The sequence below is a fragment of the Nesoenas mayeri genome (assembly GCF_963082525.1).
Source record: "Nesoenas mayeri genome assembly, chromosome: 5".
NCBI lineage: Eukaryota > Metazoa > Chordata > Aves > Columbiformes > Columbidae > Nesoenas > Nesoenas mayeri.
Window position 1 is genome coordinate 39635755 of NC_137548.1, and position 20740 is coordinate 39656494.

The 20740-nt window shown below is 38.8% G+C and overlaps 1 protein-coding gene across 5 annotated transcripts in view; it reads left to right on the plus strand.

The window, feature by feature from the left end:
- Positions 1–1789: 1789 nt before the first annotated feature.
- UBR1 (ubiquitin protein ligase E3 component n-recognin 1) overlaps positions 1790–20740 on the plus strand; it is a 73754-nt gene continuing 54803 nt past the window's right edge. For all 5 annotated transcript variants that reach the window (XM_080345069.1, XM_080345066.1, XM_080345068.1 and 2 more), the window contains exons 1-4: positions 1790–1922; positions 13089–13345; positions 15389–15467; positions 17596–17706. In XM_080345069.1, coding sequence (XP_080201195.1) covers positions 13096–13345; positions 15389–15467; positions 17596–17706 — 440 coding nt within the window. In that variant the 5' untranslated portion in view covers positions 1790–1922; positions 13089–13095. The remainder of the gene's footprint in view (positions 1923–13088; positions 13346–15388; positions 15468–17595; positions 17707–20740) is intronic.

Genomic DNA, 20740 nt, shown 5'->3' on the forward strand with positions numbered 1-20740 from the left:
TAATAAGAATAGAGAAAATAATACAAAATATACAAAACCAATCTTGAAAGTCCCAGCAACTGCAGAGCCGGCACCCGGAGTCCTGGATTGGACTCTGCAGCCAACCGGAGCTGGATTCAGTCTGTCAGTAGGTGTCAGTTTGCAGAGACGACTAGCAAGGTCCTCTCCTAATGTCGGCCATAAGGAAAAGAGACAAGATCCTCGTGATCTCCCACTTTTATATGAAGTATTCACGTGAATGGGATGTTATATTCCGTTGGTCAGTTTCTTGGTCACCTGTTTCTCGTTGCCCCTCTCACAAGAGGTGCATCCATACTTATAAATAACTTCGCATTCCATTGCTATGTTTACCAAAACATGTATCCGGTTTTCCAGGAAAATGCAGCTAATAGGAAAGCTTTAGCTGACAGGCAAATTCACTAAAAGAGAAACTTGTTTTTAACAAAACCAGGACAATTTTCAAACTAAATCCAAAACAAAAGACTGTCCTAGCTAAGAAGAAAATACTCTAACTGCATGGAAGATTACCTCAATTTCAGCAAACTCAGCACAGGCTCAGTGGCAAAATTGACTTTGTCTTTTTTTGCGTATGGTGCCTAAAGCTGTCTCAGTGACAATATCTACACAGTGATTTTAAGTGACAGATTTTGATGAGGCAAATAAGTCTGGAGTGACTTTTGAAAATGAAGATGAGTGGTAGCTATAATACTACAGAAGTGCTACAGTCAGATGTGTGGAAGACACAAGAGGCAAACTTCAAGAGTACTGGTGGCAAGGCACAGTGAGAAAAATCTATTGAGTATACTTGAAAAGGTCACCTGAAAAGATTATCCCATCCATACTGATAACTGAGGTACATGGAAGAGCTGCTTGCAGGCTTGACACAGCAGGACAATGGAAGGAGGTAGTTGTCTTCAAAAGAGAGATATTAGTAATTGAATATGTGGTCTGTATGTATTTGTGCAAGGTCCAAAGTGAAGGCTATTTGCCTCATTCCCCAGACCTAGAAAGGTACAAACACAGGGAATTGCGTAACTGTACTGTTTTGCAATGACCTGGAAAATTTCCAGCAGTACCTAGGCCAGGTCACATATCAGCCAATTTCCTAAATGCTCTCATCTGCTGGAGTAGTAAACACAGAGTACCCAAAACAGTTGTAACATGCTGTAGCAAGGAGGTCTGGAGAAAAAATATTGACCATGGAGAGGCACGTGCTCAAAGGTACTGCTGCTTCCTATGATTGTACAAAGTTCATAAAAATTTGCCTTTACTTAGCCCAAATGGAAGACATATACGTAGTATGAATCTGCATCAGTGCAAGCGAAAATCACCTAAGCTATTATCTTGCTATTCATGCAGGGCCCTCAGTGAACACCCACTCCGTGCAGTCTAACTGCCTACAGAGCAACTTCATCCATATAACTGCAGGCAGGATCAACACAAGCTTCGCTCGCCAACAGTCCTGACAGATCCTGGGGAAGTGCTTTGCTCTCCAACCCCTCACAGCGCTCCTGAGCGGGCGGGCTGGGCCAAGGCGACCGCGTTCGCTTCGCCTCGCCGCACCTCTCGGCCTTCGACTGCCGGACGTCCCCCTCTCTCACCCAGCAGCCTCCCCCGCCTTGCCGCCCCCGACACGGGACGCACGGCCGGCTGCACCACCGACCTCTCCCCAGCCGCCCCTCAGCCCGGATCGCCTCGTCCCCACGGCGCATGCGCGCAGGGCGGCTGCGCTGCGCTGCACTGGGGGCGGGCTGTGGGCGCGACGCAGCGCAGCGGACGGTGACGGCGGAGTCTCCTTCCGGGCGGTGGCGGCGTCGCCGGCCGCGTCCCTGGCTCTCAAGATGGCGGACGGCGGCACTGAAGGACCCGGAGCAGGAGCAGCAGGCGGCTGGGTCCCTGTGCAGTCCCAGGAGCGAGCCATGGTGAGGCTGCAGCCCGGTGCCGCGGCGCGGTTCCCCCTGCCCCCGCTCGGGGGCAGCCTGTGCCCTGCCCGCCCTGCGACCCCGCGGCTCGGTTGAGCTTTGCCGGCCGCGGAGGGGGCCCGCGCCCCCAGCCCGAGGGGCGGCGCTGCGGAGGCCGCGTTCTCCGTGGCGGGGCTGCCGCGCGGTGCGGTCGAGGGGCGGTGGGATGCGCCATTGTGCGCCTGCGGCTGCCGGCGGCACCTGCCGCGGTGCGACCGCGCAACGGCCGCGGGCTTTGGGCCGGCACGGGGCGCGCGGGGAGGGTAGCGGCCGGCACGCGGCCTCTCGGTGCCCCCGGCGGGGCGGGGCGGGGCAACCCCGGCTTGTCCGGCACAGCCCCGGGCCCGGTCCCGGTCCCGCCAGCTGCGGCCCGGGGGAGCCAGCCCTGCCCTGGGCCCAGCGAGCGGCTGTCAGGGTAGCGGTTCCTCGCCAGCTCCCCGCAGCATCCCCCGCCCCCGTTCCCTGTCTTTATTTGACTTGTACGTAATTAAATGAGATCAAACTTCAGAAACCTTCCAAGACTGTCCAGCGTCCTTAAAACACTGTAAGGTGTATGCACATCTTTTATCCTCGTTCTGACTTCACCTTTTTAAAATAAAGGCAACTTTACTGTGGAACAAAAAAGGCTGAATAACTGATTATTGTTCTGAAGAGTGTGAATAAAGCAACAAATAGTGAAGTTTAGAAGTGACTTAATGGTGGCAGTTGTTTATTTGCTGAACAGAATTATCCTTTTTTTCTCCTGTGAATTAATTGAATCACCTATTGATTTAATATTTCCTTACTCAACACGACTTGATGTTGAATCAGTCTAGTGGTAGTAGGTAAGGGCCTTCTGTGCTTTCCCTCACCACCTTGGGATGCGAATACTATGTTGCAAACAGTTTTGCTAGAGGAGTTTAAAACCCGGAGGCTGTCAGTTTAAGAAAAGGGGGACTGAATGTGGGTCAGAAACCTTACATTTTGTGTTACATTTTCCTGTAACAACCTGAATACATAGTATGGTTTTGAAACACTTGACTGTGGATGTTTAAAGTTGGGCACTGGCAAGCCTGCAGAATAGCTACTTTTTACATGATGCTACACACCGTAAATGAAATTTGGAAGATAAATAGGGAGATGTTTGCTCATGGAACTTCTCTTGCAGGTGGCAGTGCTAAGCCAACAATCATTATTTGTTGTACCTTTCCTCTCAGAATTGTAAGAGTATCTGCAAATCATGAGGATGCAGTCTATGACTGCAGAGCCTTTACTAAAGTGAAGTGTGTTTCTGTGGCCATAACAGGCCTATGTGTGTTTTATTTCTAAATTAGAAACAATTTTATTTTAAACTAGTAAAATGTAATTTGATTGCATAAGAGTGTCAAAAAATGCAACCTGAGTCAGGCAACTTCTTAAGCTTGTGAGACATGTATAGAATCAGAGAGGTGCTGAGGATGATAGTTGCAATCAGCAGCAAAGCAATGCAATCAACCTTTCACTATTTGGGGACATAAGAGGTTGGGTCAGGCCAGGCAATGTGTAAAACTGATAATAATGATATTGGGAAAAACATAAGGAAAGGTGCTGAAGAGCTCCTCAGTTGCTCAAAGTCAGTGTTGGTCCACAAAGTTGTCTTAATTTTTATGTGATTTCAGCCAATTGAGAGTCTCTGTGCCAGAATTACCATTATTCCAACAGAGGTGTGTGGCTACCCAGGCTGTGTTGTCTGTTGTATATCCAAGCAAACTGCAGGAATTTTGACAGGGAGGAGATGGGGTGAGGGTGTTATGTTAAGGGTTGGGTTTATCTTAGGTTTATATTAGTTTGGGTCTGACAGCATTCATGAAGTTAGATTGCAAACCTGGCTATACTAATGCCAGAGACAACCGTGATCTGGAGGCAGTAAACCAAATTTACTGGTGTACTAGAGATGATACTAGTTAGGTGGATCTAATGCATCTGGACTGACTTGTGTTTTCACTGCACAGCTGGTCTGAACATCTTTTCACTGTGGTACTAGAATCAGGAAGGTGAGGGAGAAACAACTGGCTGAATGAAACAAGCTTTGGCCTTACTGCGCTTGTCAGATCTATCTCAGCATCAGCCCAGTCAGACTGATTCTTGCTCTCCTTTTTCACCTCTTGCTTTGGGTGCTGCTGGTTGCAGTGCAGCATCACATCTGGCTGCATGACTAGTAAACCTTCTCAGAGCACTGGGTGCATGATGCAGGATTACCTGAACGGTTCTGCAGGAGCCAGCCTGATTCTGGAATGTAGGGTGAGGTGATGACTCAGGTAATAAACTCTTCTGCATCCAGCCCAACTTGGTGATTTCTTCTGTGTACTTAACTCCATCTTTTTGGGTTGCATGGCTGTAGTTGGAAATACCTGAGTTGGAGTCTCACTGCATTAGTTGAAGTCAGGTCCCATCTCTGCCCTCTGCTTCTCTATAGTGGCTGTAGTGCTTCCTGAGCTGAGCTGCCCTGAAAACTAGAGGACTGAATTTGGGCTACGCTGACACTGACCTAGTAGTAAAACCTGTCTACCCAACTTAAGCTTGCTTTCTTTTCTTTCCCAACAGCATCTGCGGTTTGCTTGGCTGACTGGTGCAGCCCACCACTTGGCTTGTCTGGCAGTTGGCTAGCAGGCATTGCCTGTGGCCTAAGAAAAGCCTGTTTTGCAGGCTGGATCCAGCTCTTTGGTTGTTTGTCCATCTGTATTCTAAACAACTTCCAGTTTGACTCCTGCCTGCTTTGGTGGCTGCTATCTGGAATGTATGAGCAGGGTTAAGATATTAAAATATTTCAAATATTTTAATTTATACAAAATATTGAAATTTTGATGTGTACCTTTTCGGTAATATTTGTGAAGAAAAGTTGTTGGTTTTTTTTTTTTTCAGAAGTCTTATCTTTTGTGATCAGGCAATACTCCTATACAAAAGTATAGATGTGAGTGGGGTAGTCATGTACAAGATGAGACAAGTTTTATTATGATATTTCCTTTAAAGGCAGGAAAATAACTTGATTTTGAATTTTAATCTCAGAAAGCAAAACATGATACATGCATTTGTGCATTCTAAAGTTTTTCAGATCTTGTTTTGTGTCATTCAATACTATTATATAGTGGAGAAAATGCATATGAGCAGCCTTGCTTCTGTAGCTGTGTTGTAACCAAGTAGAGGTGATATTCATATTCATCTGCAGATCTTGAGATAAATGAAATCTCAGTTTGGAGTTGCAGTGACTTCTTCCAGTTTTAAATCTAACCTCTACTAAACTGAATTAACATTCTTAGACCAGGTGACATATCCATATAATTTTACATCAGTTTACATTAAGCTAAATTAATTTAAAAAATCATCTTTAGATAAACAAATATATCGTTTTGTGTAAATAAGCTCTGAATTGCATGTAGCCAAAGCCACTGTTTTTAGAACAGGGCAGTGTATTTGCAAAACAGCATATACTGTACACTTGTATCAGTGTCCAACAAGTAGAGTCCATGAAGTTGCAACAGGTAACTGGAGGTTTGCCAAGATCCTGCTTGAATCGTTATATATTTAGCACTCTATTGACGTGCTTTTATTTCGTTATGGCATTGAGTAGTGCTGTGTTTTTTCTTCCTTGTCTGCTTTCATGTTTACTCGTACTTCTTGGTAATTTTTGTGGGTTTTGTTAGTGCAGGGGTGAACTGTTATTATGATGGTAGCTGTCATCTTTGTTCAAGTCCATGTAAAGTGCATAAATTATGGTTTCTGTAATTCTGCTGTAGTGCCGTTAAAGTGCTGTGAGAGGTGTGTGGTTCCAGGAGAACGTAGCTGCAAGTGGATGTTCCTGATAGCATGCAACTGTTCCAGTGGCTTCCAGATCCCAGAGCGGTAGAGAAGCTAAGGATAAAAAAAGTTTGTTTTGGTGTATGAGGGAAAGCGTTTGGGAATACTGAGTTAGTGCTAAATACAGATAGATTCACTTAATTTTTTTTACACATTAATTCACTACAGAATTATATTACAATGGATAGATATACAATGGATCTTAAAATTCATGATATATGGAAAATTGTGTGGTTGTAAGACAAGTTTGAGTACACAGGAATTAATACAAAAACCTAGTGATTTGGTGGATTGTGTTTTGCTTGTTTGTTTTTTCCAAACATGGCCATGCCAAATTAATGAATTACTTATGTACAAATATCCACTGTAGTTGCAGTTTTTGAAGTGCAGTTTGGTGCTAAGAAATTTGATAGTTCAAAATTTTTTTGTTCAGTTCCTTTGAAGCCAGGAGGCCACGGCATGGATGTTAAGGATCAAACAAGGAAAGAATCAGTCTTTCCTTGGTTCCTCTAGAAACAAAAGGATCTGTCAAATGAATAGTCAGAACTTAAATAAAAAGTTTGGTTTTTAAAGTCTTACAGAATACTACAAATAACTCTTGCAAAGGTGATGGTTTTGCTGTTTTCCCCAGTATATATTTTGCACATTGTTTTGCTCTAAAATGTGATACTCAATTTGGGTGTCCTCTAGTGTTGATGTACATTGTTATCTATGTAATGCAGATTTGACCAAGAAATTTGGAACGTGAAAGGTGTTTAGATTGCATGCCTCAAAAACTTGAGAATTATTACTTCTAGAATTTCTGGCTACTTTGTTTTGCCTGTTGAATCTGCTTAGTAGTATCCTGCTAATTTTGTAGCATATTTAGGCTAGAGTGTCCAGTTGATAGGCAGTACGATAAAGATGTCTACAGCATGGCAGAGAGACAGGCCATGATTTCACTTCAGGTGTCTCCTTGGGCACCTCTTTCTGTCCAAGTGCTTAACTCCAGGAACTGAAGCTGCACTATTGTGATTTTGGAGATGACTGTGATTTAAAACTGACAGCTGACCTGCAGTTTCAAAGAGGTTGAACTGCCTGGGTCTATGTGTTGTTTACTCTGAAGATGACGTTAGTTTTACCTGTCCAGCAGCTGACAGAGTCACTGATGGTGCTGGTGGTTACTTTTGCTTCTCTGGTTGTCATGGGTTCTGCTAAACTGGTGGTCATCAGAGACTCCTGGAAATCAAGGTAGATTCTACTGTAGACAAAGCTTTAGTAGTCTGCGCTGTTGTTATGAGTCTCATTCCCAGTGGGCACACACCTGCATCATTAAAGCATCTTTTAATATTAATTGGCACCCTGTTTTAGCTTAGAGGCCAAAGTTTAAAATGAATGTAGAGATCAAACAGTTCTTTTATGTCTTCAGGTCAGAGTTGATGTTTTGTTAGGACAATGCTAATAATTCTTGAATGTTACCGTTGTTTTGCCAATAGAAAATAATTTTGAAACCGAACTTGCTTCTTTCAGTGCAATTACTGATATCCAGAGCAGACCAAAGTTTGGTACATGGCTGGTTCCTAGCTATGTTATATAAGGGAGCTGTGTGTCAGAGAACAGATATTTTGTAATTGAGTTCTAAATGGCCATATTTTAAAATTAGATTCTCTACTGAAACATTGGCTATACTTTACCGGAGAATATGAAACACATCATGAACAGCTACATAGTGCTTACGTGACCAAAAAATAGAGTGAGCTTCCATTTTAATGCCCTGAACTGTGTCCCTTCTGAGATAGTAGAATTTATGCTCCTAAAAAAATTCAATTTGATTTAAGGCAAGGAAGAACAAATACGCTGATTTCTAGTGCTTATTTTTTAAGCCTCCTTGGGGAATAGATATCTATCTTTGAGGTTGAAATAAATTGTGTTGTTGCCTTTTTACTAAAAATAATGCCTAGGTGTTCTGTACTGCAGTTGGATCTCAATTTCAGAACATTAGAAAACTGATGATTTTGAACCAAAATAAGCAGAAGGAAAAGTTGAACTAAAAATTTGAAAGCAGAACCTTATATGAAAATGTTAGTTCAAGAATATTATTTTGAAGTTTTCTTTTTAAAGAATTTTTAAGTATTCTGCATATTTATCAAAGAACTTCTGCCTGTTTATCTTTTTAAAATGTTTTTTATAGTTGCTGCATTGGATAGACAAATACCAGAATAAAAGTTTTCTGGAATCTGTTGTCCTGCCAATCTCTTTTTAACTAGTAAGAAGTGTTCTGTGCATTGAAGTAAATCAGCCTTTTGCATTTGGTATTTATATTGAATGGCACCTGCTTGAAAGGAGTATGTACCCAGCATTTTGTATTTTTACTTTTCAAAATCTGCTTCTGCCAGCTGTTTTGCAATCTCATACTTGACAGATTTATGTCATGCACAAATTAAGCTTTTTTACTACTGCTTTAAATTGGAATATTGGACCAGGTACAGGTTTTGGTTTGTGCTGCCGGCAATGTCTATACCTTCATAATTTGTTATTTAATATTTATGAATATTAATATTCCTGCTTTTCACTGATTACATTAATGTGTTTTGAAATTTATATGGTTACTTTTGCACTAAAAGATCAGTGTGCCAGTCAGTGCCGTTAAAGTAGAGCTACTGTTTATAATATTGCCTAATGCAAATCGTTAGTTTGAAAAGACTTCAGAATTCAAACAGAACTGTGCTTAGAATGTAAATCAAAAACTCTCGTGGAAGTAGTGGCTACTGAATTAATGTGCATAATAAACCTTTTGCAATGATAATGAACTTCTGTCATGGTGGTGAGAAATCTCATATGATACTTGATTTATAGGTGAACTCTCAGTCCTACTATTATTTGCAGTATTCACAAGTGAATGTGTCTGTGAATGACAAAATTTGCTATGGATATACTGAATATATCAATGACAGGTATTTTGCTCTTTTTATAGCAGTATTTGTAGGCAAATATAATTCTTAATCTCCTGACCTTTTCTGATATGATGCATATTTCAAGGGTTTGAACAAAGCCTACAAACTGTCCTTTTAGATGTAGGAGAAAACTGTGTGTTTGATAGAAATCTTTCCAAAAGTAGATTCCAATATACTTACATGTGGGAAGAAATACTGGTAGTTTGTTCCCACAGAGCAGAATGTGTTTCCATAGAGGGTAAAGGGTTATCTCCTAGTGATTCTTCCTCAAGTTATATTGTGAGGCACCACTTCTCTAGTCGTGTTCTTCTGAAAAGCCAAATCAAATGTCTCAGACAGCATCAGTGGATGCTGTCCCTGCTCTTTTGACAAAACTACTTACATTAGAGAAACATAGGTTTACAATTCCTGGTTCCTTTCACCTCCCTTTTTGCATGCAGATTAAGAATTATTGTAATGAAAAGGAGAACGTGATAGGAACACGATTAAAGGAGGAAAAGAGACGGCACTGGAGAAGCTTAGAGATGTAGAGTATAAAAGGAGAGGAGACAATGGGTGTCTGTGACACAGGCTCTTCACTGGTGTTGAGTTCCCAAGTGTCACCTTTGCCTGCTGTTTTTGGTACCCAGGAATGCCCACCCACATGGCATGGGTATTGCTCCATCTGTGGGAAAGGTGGTGGGGTGCTTCTGCCGTGATTGCTCCTGCAGCTCCTTCTGTCATTGTTGTGGTGGTTTTATATCTGGGCCTTGTGTATGTCCATATGGTCAATATGATGGCACAGCTGTTTCTTCAGGAAACTGGTAATAAAAATGAGAAAATGACAAAAACCCCCCATGTCCTGGTTTTTGCTGGGATAGTGTTAGTTTTCTTCCTAGTGGTATAGTGCTGTGTTTTGGATTTAGTATGAGAATAATGTAGATAACACAGGGATGTTTTAGTTGTGGCTAAGTAGTGCTTATACTAAGTCAAGGACTTCCCAGCTTCCCATGCTCTGCCAGCGGGGAGGTGCACAAGGAGCTGGGAGGGGGCACAGCCAGGACAGCTGACACAAACTAGCTAAAGAAATATTCCATACCATATGATGTTATGCTCAGTATATAAACTGGGGCAAAGTTAGTGGGGGGGGCTGCTGCTCTGGAACTGACAGGACATCAGTTGGCAGGGGGTGAGCAATTGCATTGTCCATCACTTGTTTTGTATATTTTTTTTTTTTTTTTTTCAATCATTAAAATGTTCTTATCTAAACTTTTCTTGCTTTACTCTTCTGATTCTCTCTGCCATCCCACGAGGAGACGTGTGTAATTTTACACAGTTGAATATAGTATACTAAACAGATTTTGGTACAGGGAAGAAATTACTTCTAGGAGACATAGAGGTTATGAGATAGGCTTGAAATTTACCTTGGTACAGCTTTTAGAAATAAGAAAAAGAATATTCTTGTTTCTCTTGTAAACATAATGGATATTTCCTGGATGATGTGTAGGCTGATGATATAATTTAGTGTGCTTGTCAGAAGGCAGACAGCCTGCTTGAGAGAGTTCTCTCTCTTCCCTTCCTTCAGATTCCCTTCTATTTAAATGTTGTCCAGAGAAGGAAGGACAGGAAGAATTAAAAGCTTTGCACAGGAATGCTTGAAATGCTTGTAAGTCAGGCTGTGTGAGAACCCATTCTACACTTCTGGCACATTTTCAGGAAAGCTTAGCCCAGTGTTTTTTGAAGCTATGATGTGCTCTGTTCCAGCAACACAGAAGCTAAACTTATACTGTCTCTTGGGAACATGGCTTATAAAGATGGAAGAGCTACAGACTTGGATTCTCTCAGCTGCGGAAAGAGAGCATGCCAAGGGGTCACGCCCCACAACCCCCATTCCAACAAATACGCTAACCAAGTTGGGAGAGGAATTGGCTAAAGCCATAGTGCAGTATAGTTAAAAGAAAAACTAAAAACAAGTTACAGGAGAAAGCATACTTAAGGAGGAACATTGAATTATGGAGTTTAATTATGACAGGAATAACTTACTTGCACTCATCTTAAACAGACATATAAAAAATAGACATGTGATCAAGGAATTCGGTTTTCAGTTACGTTTTGCAATTTGATATCTTTCTGAGAATCCCCAGCTAATTTGATTTTTTTTTAATATTTATTGATTTTTTTTTAATATTTATTTTTTTCATGTTGTTATGCAATTATTTGATACATTTGGATTTAATTTTCAGTTGCTTTTTAAAATTCGGTGTCTTTACAGCCCAGGTAAGCACAATTTTTATTAAAAAAAGTTGTTGCTAGATAGTTGAAAAATGTGAACAACTTAAAATAAAAAGGCAGTCACCTATTTTGTTTCCTTTTCTTTTTTTTTTCCTTACCACTGTGAATATGTGAAAATAAATACTTACCTATATATTTTAGTGCATGTATTTGTATGTATACAGAATGCATATATATTACATGCATGTGTATGCTGAAGTTTTTATACTGATGTGGTGATCACAGTGGTGCTTACTGCTCAAGAAATAAATCTGTTCTTGATCTAGAGTTTTGGTTAGAATTGGAATTTAAATAAGTGGTTCCCTTCAGTTGATGGATGAATCTTCGTTTTCAGATATTTAAGGATGGCTTGAATGCTTTGTGATTCAAGAAATCTGATTAGACTAGCCCACCTGCACTTCTAAACTGAAGTTATTCTAGGATGTTCTTGCTTGACCATATTATCCATGGCTTCTTTTTTCCATCAGTGTGTGCCATGCATTTTCTTCCATAATTTGAGTTCATGGATCACCGTGGTAAATGATGTAATGTAATGGACTACCTAAGGGTAATGTGAAGGAAGACTGATGGCCAAAATATCAGTAGAAGCTTCAGGCTAAAACTAAATGTATTAAAAGTGTATTGTGTCTTATTAAAGCTATAGAGCAAGTGTTTAGAGTGACTACAATGTGGAACAAACCTTGTTTAATAGACTAGTTTTGATGTTATTGTTAAGCTAGGCTGTTTCAACCTGGTATTTCAACTGTTTAGATTTTTGTATGTAGGCCATTTTTTGTATTTGTTTATACTAGGTAGACATACAATTTTTCAGTAAACAAATATGCAGTTTCTACGTGACTGCAGATCTGGCTTTCAGAGTACTGGAGTTGCATCACTTTAGACTGTATGTCTTCTAAATTAATTTCTTTTTTTGGAGAACTGTTCTAATCTAGGTAGTAAACTAGGAAGCTGTAGCCTTATAGATCTTTATTTAATCCCTTTCCTCTGTCAATTTTGGGGAACAATCCATTGGTTTGATTGAGGTAGGTTCCATTTTAACTCAGAAATCAGGATTTTTTTGCCTTTCACATAAGATGTGCGTTGTCATCCTTTAAAAAGGTTGAATAGTCTACTGCTTTGAGCCTCCTCTCAATCTGAACTCTTTAGTGGTTGCTTTGCTTGTTCTCTACTTGCTGGCCTAGAGGATCTTGCCTTTAGAGCCATTTGTGAAGTTACTTTTGTTTGTGTTTCTTGCAAAAATTAATTTTTGGGCATAAATCAATATTGTGTATAAATGGAAGGTGTCTTTAGGAGTCTTGATGAGTAGGCTTGTTATCTGATTTGCAATGGGGGAAAGACAAAAGGTATTTCTAAATCATGGGAATGGTGTGAAAGAAAGAATATTCACACTTAAAGGACAGAAATAGAACAATGCGAGATAACTGTTCAGAGAACTCGAATAGTTGCAAGTGAAATTAGGGACTTAAATTAAAAAAACTTAAGAATCTCAAGCTAAAACATAACTGCTTTTATTAATTGTCTTATAAATATGAAATTGCATTTTAGTCTGGTTTCCTGGGATATTAACCTTATATGATCAGTTTGGCTTCTTTCTCCCTCAGTAACTATTGAACCTTGATGACCAGTTTCAACAAGATTTTACAGAAGGGTAACAATTTCAAAGATTATTAAGTTGCTGCATGTTTTATGACTATCAGCAGGCTAAGGAGTGAATCCCAAACTCATTTCCCAGACACCCTCTGGTGCTGCTGCTCTTTCCGTTTGTCAGCAGCTGAACGGACATGAAGGTTTGTGCATTGGCTGGCCTGGTGGCAAGCATGTAGTTGAAAATTAATAAGGGTGTGGGTTGCTCTACAGTAACTCAGCACTTGCCAGCTCTTGCCTCAGAATGTTTCAGTAGAAGACTTAAAGGGAACAGAGGTTACTGTGGTGAGTACAGAAAGGAAACTAGCAGAGAAATTCTTGGGAACCGTGCTTTCTTGGGTTTTATTGCTCACAGAACTGACTTCTGATGTAGAAAAGAATTCTGGATTCACAGAAGTGCTTAATCTTATATTCTTTAAATTTGTTTATTCAGTAATGTTTACCCTTGTGTGTACTTTTCTTGCAGTGGAGTGATGAAAGATTCAACTTCCAAGCTACGTTTTTACAGTGCTTGGCAAAACATGTGCCAAATATTTACTCAGCTGAAATGGACCCCTTGGTGGAGAAACAAGAAGAAATGGTCCAGGCAGCAATATTATACCCCCTGGAATGCTACTTGTTTGGGGAAGACCCAGATGTATTCCTGGAGAAACTACAACAGAGTGGAACCTCCCAGCTCTGTGGGAAAGTGTTCAAAGGAGGGGAGACAACATACTCTTGCAGGTAAGAATGGAGGTAGACTATCAAGAATGTTCTGATGTGAGGGAATGCAGCAAAGTAGTTTCATAAAATCAGTTGAGTTGCTAGCTAGTTATCGCTTGTGTCATGGTAGGTCTTTGCTTAGCTGACAGTGGCATTTGCTTCACATTTCAAACCAGTTTAGAGGGAGGAAAATTGCATATGAAAAGCAAGCTCTGGCAGAGAAATGGGGAAGGGAATGGAGAGGATACTAAAGGTACTGAAAGCCGTTGGTTAAAAAGATTGGATGATAGGATATGGGTATGGGCTCTATACCTGAACTGGGGGAGAACAGGCATAAAAATCTGTGCACTGTACAATAATAACCTGTTCAAAGTCCAAAACAGAATCCAGCATTTCTGAGCATCATCAGTCTTTGCTTAAGCAATAGCTTTGTGACCAATGGTCATGTTTTCTCCTTCTTTCTCATCCAGGAGTATATTAAAGATGGCAGCCCATTGATTTGTTAGAATGTGTTTTATTAATTCATATTAATACAAATAATTAATATGAATAGTATGATTAATAACAATATAAAAAAGTGAGAGGTCTTTCTCGTGGATGTAAAGATTAAACTGTGCATACTATTAATATGATGCTATTGCTATACTTTATTGTAGTTTTCAGTTTATTTCAAAAACTTAGAAAATTTCATCAGAAATACCAAAAGCATATTATTAAGGATGAAAAATAAATATTATTATGGATAAAAAATCCAGCCCTCAGAATTTTGGAAATGGCAAAATGAAAGCTCTCTGTAAACTTTATGAATTACACTGTAAGGTTGTAATAAATTGCAAACTCTTCAGCTTTTTTTAGGATTAACTTACTCAAGTTAGTGTTGTGTGTGAAAGGAGAATGGTGTTTGAGTAAGTCCTTACGTGTTTGTTAGAAAGCGTACAGTGAATGCAACATAGGATTGTATGAAGGAAAAGGATGGTCAGGGCCATTTAGTGCTGCTGTAAGAGGAATAATTCTGTTCCTACCTTTGCAGAGTTCTTGTATGATAGCAGGCAAAAAGACAAAGCTATATTTCCTGGAGGCGGTCTCTTTTTCTTCTTTGTTTTTAGAGTCCCTGTCTTGCAAAAATGAGGTAGTATTTATGCAAGATGCTGTACTTACTACTACAACTGAAGCTGAATATATGTTTGCTTTAGGCTTCTAAAATGCTAAAAATAATAGATACTCTGAAATACAAAATTCTAAATGTCTTGGATTGGGCATTCAAATCTAGTAGGCACTTCTGGCTTAATTTTTCTTACTTTTAACTTGTCTTGCAGTACAATAATTTAATTCTTCACTAACCTGCACTTATTATCATAATGATAATTATAATCTAAAGATTTGAAAGGTGTTGAACAACATCATAAAACAGAAAACTTGATGTGTTGTCATTTAACACCTGTCATTTACATTTTGCATAGAATGAAACAGCACTTTAAAAAGACTGGCCGTGTTTTAAGGGGCGGGGAAAGCAATGTCAAAAACCATAGGTGTGTGTGGCATAGAAAAAAATGAAATTAGATTGCCCATAAGTATCATTCTGAATTTTCAGGTATTCGAATGCATGACTCAAACTGTTGAAACTAAATTTCAAGGTATACATTCTTTGGCTTGTTTTGTAAAGGAATTGTATTTAGATTTTAACTTGTGTTTTAAAAGTTACAAATATAACCTAGCAGAAGTGTAGCAAAAGCTTCATTAGCAAACTGGCTACAGTTGTTGAAAACAATAATGGAGGTTACCTCAGAGTCATGGTTTTTAATAGCTGCTTATTCTTAGCAAAAACAGAAGTATGTTAGCAACCGGTTTTGAAAGTGGGAATCAAGCATATTTGTGTTTGAGTACATGGTTCAAGCCTAACTAGATTTGCTTTCATTTTCTTTCTGTGATGTGGAGTAGCCAATGCTTTTATAATTTGAATTTGGTTTTAATATCTGTTTTGTTTTCAGAGCAGGATTTTCTTTTGTGCATGAAAAATGTATGTACTTGTTTTAGAAAGTTTTTGAGTTCCCGTTTTTGTTGCAGAGACTGTGCAGTTGATCCAACTTGTGTGCTCTGTATGGACTGCTTCCAGAATAGCATTCACAAGAACCACCGGTACAAGGTAGAAAAATATTATGTTAAGAAACTGTATTTGTAGCTTCAGAAAAGATTTTTTGAGGACATAATAAACTGCAAATAAAACACTAGTAGTTTTTAGTAAAAACAAAGAAACAAACAACCTAGGATTTACTAATTAGTTAATTATCTTTCATGTTTCTAACTATGTAAAGCCTCATTTAAGAGCAGTAAATTTCTAATTCAAGAACCAAAGGATAAGGGAGTGTTTGTGAATGCATACATTGTTATTCTCTTTGGCAATATCACAGAAGTGTATGTCAGAGCAAAAAGCTGTGACCAAAAATGACAGTCCTGTCCTGAGTTCCTGAGTCCTGGTCAGTACAGTTTGGAATTTTAGACTGAGTGTGCATATCTCAGGGTCATTACATCAGAACTTATGTCGCTGGTGCAGTCTCTCAATTTCCACTCTGTTCCTTCATTTAGATTTGCATAAACTACTTTATGCTTAAGTGTGGGCTGTGCAAAAGTTAAAACAAGTGTTAAGCATCAATTTTTTAATGAGGAGGTAGTTCTAGAACAGGATCATGTCTTTCTGATATAGTTCTGATAATTTTTGAGCCAAATCGTATGTTATCTTTGAGAGATTCCCATGCTTTAATTAAAGAAGGATCTTTTAAATAGCTCTTAGCTAACTCATTGCATAAGTTGTCATCTACTGTTTCTTTCCCAGGCCCCATTTTTCACTTGCCCTCTTCACTGAGAACTCTCTAATTTCAACAGCCTTGGGGCAGAAATGGAGAACAATATATTAAGTATAATTTTTAAAGCTGCTCTAACTCTCCTTGCGAGAGCCAATAAAATATACAGAATATTATGTACTAAATGTAATTGTCTTTCATAAACAAAAAGTGTGCTTGATCTTTTTTTTTGCAGCCATTCCTCTATTAATTGACATGACATCCATTTAAGAAGTTTGTCTTATATTATTAATTGGTCATACCCCTTAAGTGGGTATGTTTAAAGAAGAGACAGTTTGGAAGAGAGTCCTAGCAATTTCAAAATTAACTGGGACTAAAATACAATATTCAGCCCCTCTGTTTAAGTCTTTGTATACTGATCTGAAAATGTATTGCAAATATTGATTCAAAGACATACAAAACTACTTGGAGAATGCAAATATAACTTCTATATACACATGCATGAACACACACAGTTTAGAGGGATAAGATGGAAAACAGACAATAATTTGGAATTACAACTAAGCTGAGAAGCTGTTGTCTTTTCCCTGTTTTTTAGTAACTTCTTCAGGCAAAACATCAGCCTTGGAAATAGGTAGTCAGATGGGAGCATATTTGCCGCATTTCAATTTTAAAGATGTAGTCTAAAGTATACAGATTACTCTTTGTATAGTTTCATAGAATAATTTAGGTTGTAAGGGACCTTAAGGAGGTCACCTAGTCCAGCCTCCTGCTCAAGGCACGACTAATTAGATCAGGTTATTTTTAAATGTGTCATGTAAATAACAATTTTTTTAATGTCTTTTTAGTGGGCCACTTAGTGTTTTTGTAATTATTTTAGGATTGGGGACTTAGAATAGGCTAAGGATAATTATTTTTGCCTCAGTTTTGCCTGAACTTTTTGCCAAAGTGAAGGGTCAGAATTTGTGCTTTTCTGAAAATATAATGCAAAATTAAAGTTGCAAGAGTGTATTTATATGCTGATTATATCTTATTTTCTTTGACTAGAAGTGGAGGTACTACTAAACATCCGTGTAATGTATTATTTTTCAGATTGTTTTCAAACTTTACCAAGTAACTTGTAGGCAAGGCATTAAGCACATTTGCTATAATTTTGCTAATAAACCGAAAAACTATTATTTTGCCATTTATGAAGTGCTTATTCATCAGTCATAGGCTTTTTCACCTACTTTCTACCTAAATTTGTTTAAGACTTGCATAATTTTTGCAGTGACAAGTGTATTTCCTCCTTTATTTTCTGCTCAAAAAGTTTACATTTTTTCCTCCCGCTCCTCCTATAAGTCTGTGGCAAGTCTGTTGGTTATGCAGTGACTTGTATTTTGTAAGTAGGTATTTGTATTTGTTTTTGACATTTTTATTTTACTCGTGCTTTTTATATGCATGTTTCATGGATGAAACACACATTTTTTACAGATGCATAGCTCTACCGGAGGTGGATTTTGTGACTGTGGAGATACAGAGGCGTGGAAGGCTGGACCGCTGTGTACTAAACATGAACCTGGAGCATCAGGTTCTGCAAAAGAAGTAAGAATATTGCTTAAAGTGAAAGAATAAATATTGTAAATATTGCCTTTTAAAAAAGAGTGCTTATTCCTGTGTATGAAAGTATGTATAGTGTATAATTCATGTTGCAGGTCTGATTGAGTTGAATCAGGATTTTCTTTGTCAAGGTGTTTGTGGTCAAACGTTATATGAGACATCGTTTGTTTCCAAATAAAAGGCAAAACCAACAGAACAGTTCCCTCTACCTGTCTTGTGCGATTCTGTCTTAGATTCAGAATTAAAGTTGCACTCTTGCTTTTTGCTATGTGTATTACTCAGTTCATGTTTACAAATAATTAGTCTTCTAGTGGTTGGTAAATGTTTAGATATAGTTACTTGATTTTATTAATATTTTATCTTTTCCACTTTACTGCATTACTGAACACTTTCTTTTTGTAAGTTACTTCTGGTGTGTTATCTGTCACTATGACTAAAATGAGACCCTACGCTTGAAAACCGACAACTTATGCTAGGATGTCTCATGCTTATTTTACCTCATAAAGCAGAATATCAGTGAGAAATGCCATTTTATAAGTAGTTCTCAAAGAAAATGTAGGCAAATCAGTTGCTTCAGGTAACATAGTTTTTTCTGAGTCCTACATTCTGAGAAAAGCAGGGGGAAATACCTTAGCATTTGTCATTGCAAATAGACCCCTAATTTCTCCTTGTTTTGTTGCAAAAGTACTGTTCTTCATATCCAGGAAAAAAATCAAACGGAAAACGAATAAAGACACTGGTCTTACAGAAAAATGAGACAAAGTTTTCCCTCACCTGTTCATCCTTCAAAAAACCATGAACCTTAGTGGATTTCAGAAATAAAAATAGTTGAAGCTCCAAGAAGAGGTGATCTGATTGGCACTTGGAGCTTGTCACTGGAATGCTCACCTGCTTCTACTTCAGTAAAAACTGTTCTGCTGCGCGGTGCTTATCCCTGAGTATTGAGCTATGTGATATGTGTGTGAGGCTGATACCTACTTATTACTTATAAAAACCTGTAATCAAAAGAACCAAATCGTTTCCATTATATTAAAATACTCTGAAATATCTGTGATAGGGTTAATTTTACTGCCATCGCCATTACTATTTTACATACGCGTTTAATACTTTTTCCAGCACATTCTAGGGGTGCTTCCAGAATAAGAAACCAACACAGTTCCTCTTTGAAAAGTATTAGTTTTTGTCCTTGCTTTCAGAAGGAAAATAGGATATTTTTTTTTAATCGTAGATTCCTGGTACTGTTAATAAGGACATGTGGGAGAGCAGATGCAACTTCTCTACCACCTTCAAAGCTGCCTTTGGATACTATGGAAACTTGTTAAGATGCTTGGTATCAGATTCCTAGCTGATCGCTGAGAGGTCCTTATCATATCATGAGGATAATTTAGCAATGGTCTTAAGACAAAATATTCAGGTATCAGTTGAGAATTAATTATTCTTCCACTTGAAAATTGTTTCCAGCCACAGAATCTCCATTGCTCCTAGATAAGTGATCAGTTATGCGTCAGGTGACCGGTTTGTCCAGTTCATCTTTCAGACAGTAGCTAGCATATATTATGGATTCCATCTGTGATGGCTCACAAAAAAAAAAAATCACACCAATACCTGGATTAATGTGGACCTGGGCACATTAAGAACTTTAACAAAGAGATTCTAAACAAAATAGATTGTATCTCCCAGCTTTAAAATATACATCTCTGTATGAGATCTTCTAACAGCTGTTTCAGCACTTGACTTTTTAGAATAATAGTATTTTTTAGTTTCAACAACTCTGACCAGCGTCCCTAAAATGGTTTATGAAATATTGACTTCCTGCAAAGGAAACTGGTATTTGCATCTGTAATAGAATATTCTGCTTTTTACCTCTTTTTCCTTTAAAGCAGTTTTTTCGTAACACTAAAAGTATCCAAAAACAAATGGTAGGAAAAACACCGAAACCTTTATCAAAGTTTTACCTAAAAGCTGTTTCACTGTTGTTAAAAATCACAATGTTCAAATTTTGTGGGCTTTTTTCAAAACCAAAGCTTGAGAGGAAACTTAATTCATTCAGAGTCCACAGCATTTTATTTCTGTTTGCATGAAGATAAGCTGCTCAGAATATACTTCAGGCCATTTGTATCCAATGGAGATAAGGCTAAAGGATGGATGACATCTATAATGGCAGCAGCTAGCACAGTATCTCTTGGTTTTAAACTTTATTGAGAACTGTAATCATACCTGTGATGATAAGGGAACAGGGAACCTCTCATGCATCTTCAAGTAATATTTCCTCTTCCAGTCTCTGATAAGGTCTTTGGTTGGTTTGCAGTGAATTTGTTTGATCATCACTTCTGTCATGGAGTTGTGAGAATCCAAAGCTGTGTTACAACTGCTGTCAAGTAAACTGGAACACTCTCCTATGATGGGTGCTACCTGAGAGTTGTCAATGATAGAAAACATATAATTAGACAATTATTTTAAATTGGAGAAGTAGAAAGTTACTTGTTACAGTAGTTTTGTTGTCTATATATGTAGTTACTGTACAGTCAGTATATATAGACTCTCTAGTAAAAGGGCAGAATTATCACAGAATCACAGAATGTCAGGGATTGGAAGGGACCTCGAAAGATCATCTAGTCCAATCCCCCTACTGGAGCAGGAACACCTAGATGAGGTTACACAGGAATGTGTCCAGGCAGGTTTTGAATGTCTCCAGAGAAGGAGACTCCACAACCTCCCTGGGCAGCCTGTTCCAATGTTCTGATACCCTTATTGAGAAGAAGTTTCCTCTCATATTTAAGTGGAAATTCTTGTGTTCCAGTTTGAACCCATTACCCCTTGTCCTATCATTGGTTGTCACCGAGATGAGCCTGGCTGCATCCTCGTGACACTCACCCTTTACATATGTATAAACATTAATAAGGTCACCCCTCAGTCTCCTCTTCTCCAAGCTAAAGAGACGCAACTCCCTCAGCCTTTCCTCATAAAGGAGATGCTCTACTCCCTTAATCATCTTTGTTGCCCTGCGCTGGACTCTCTC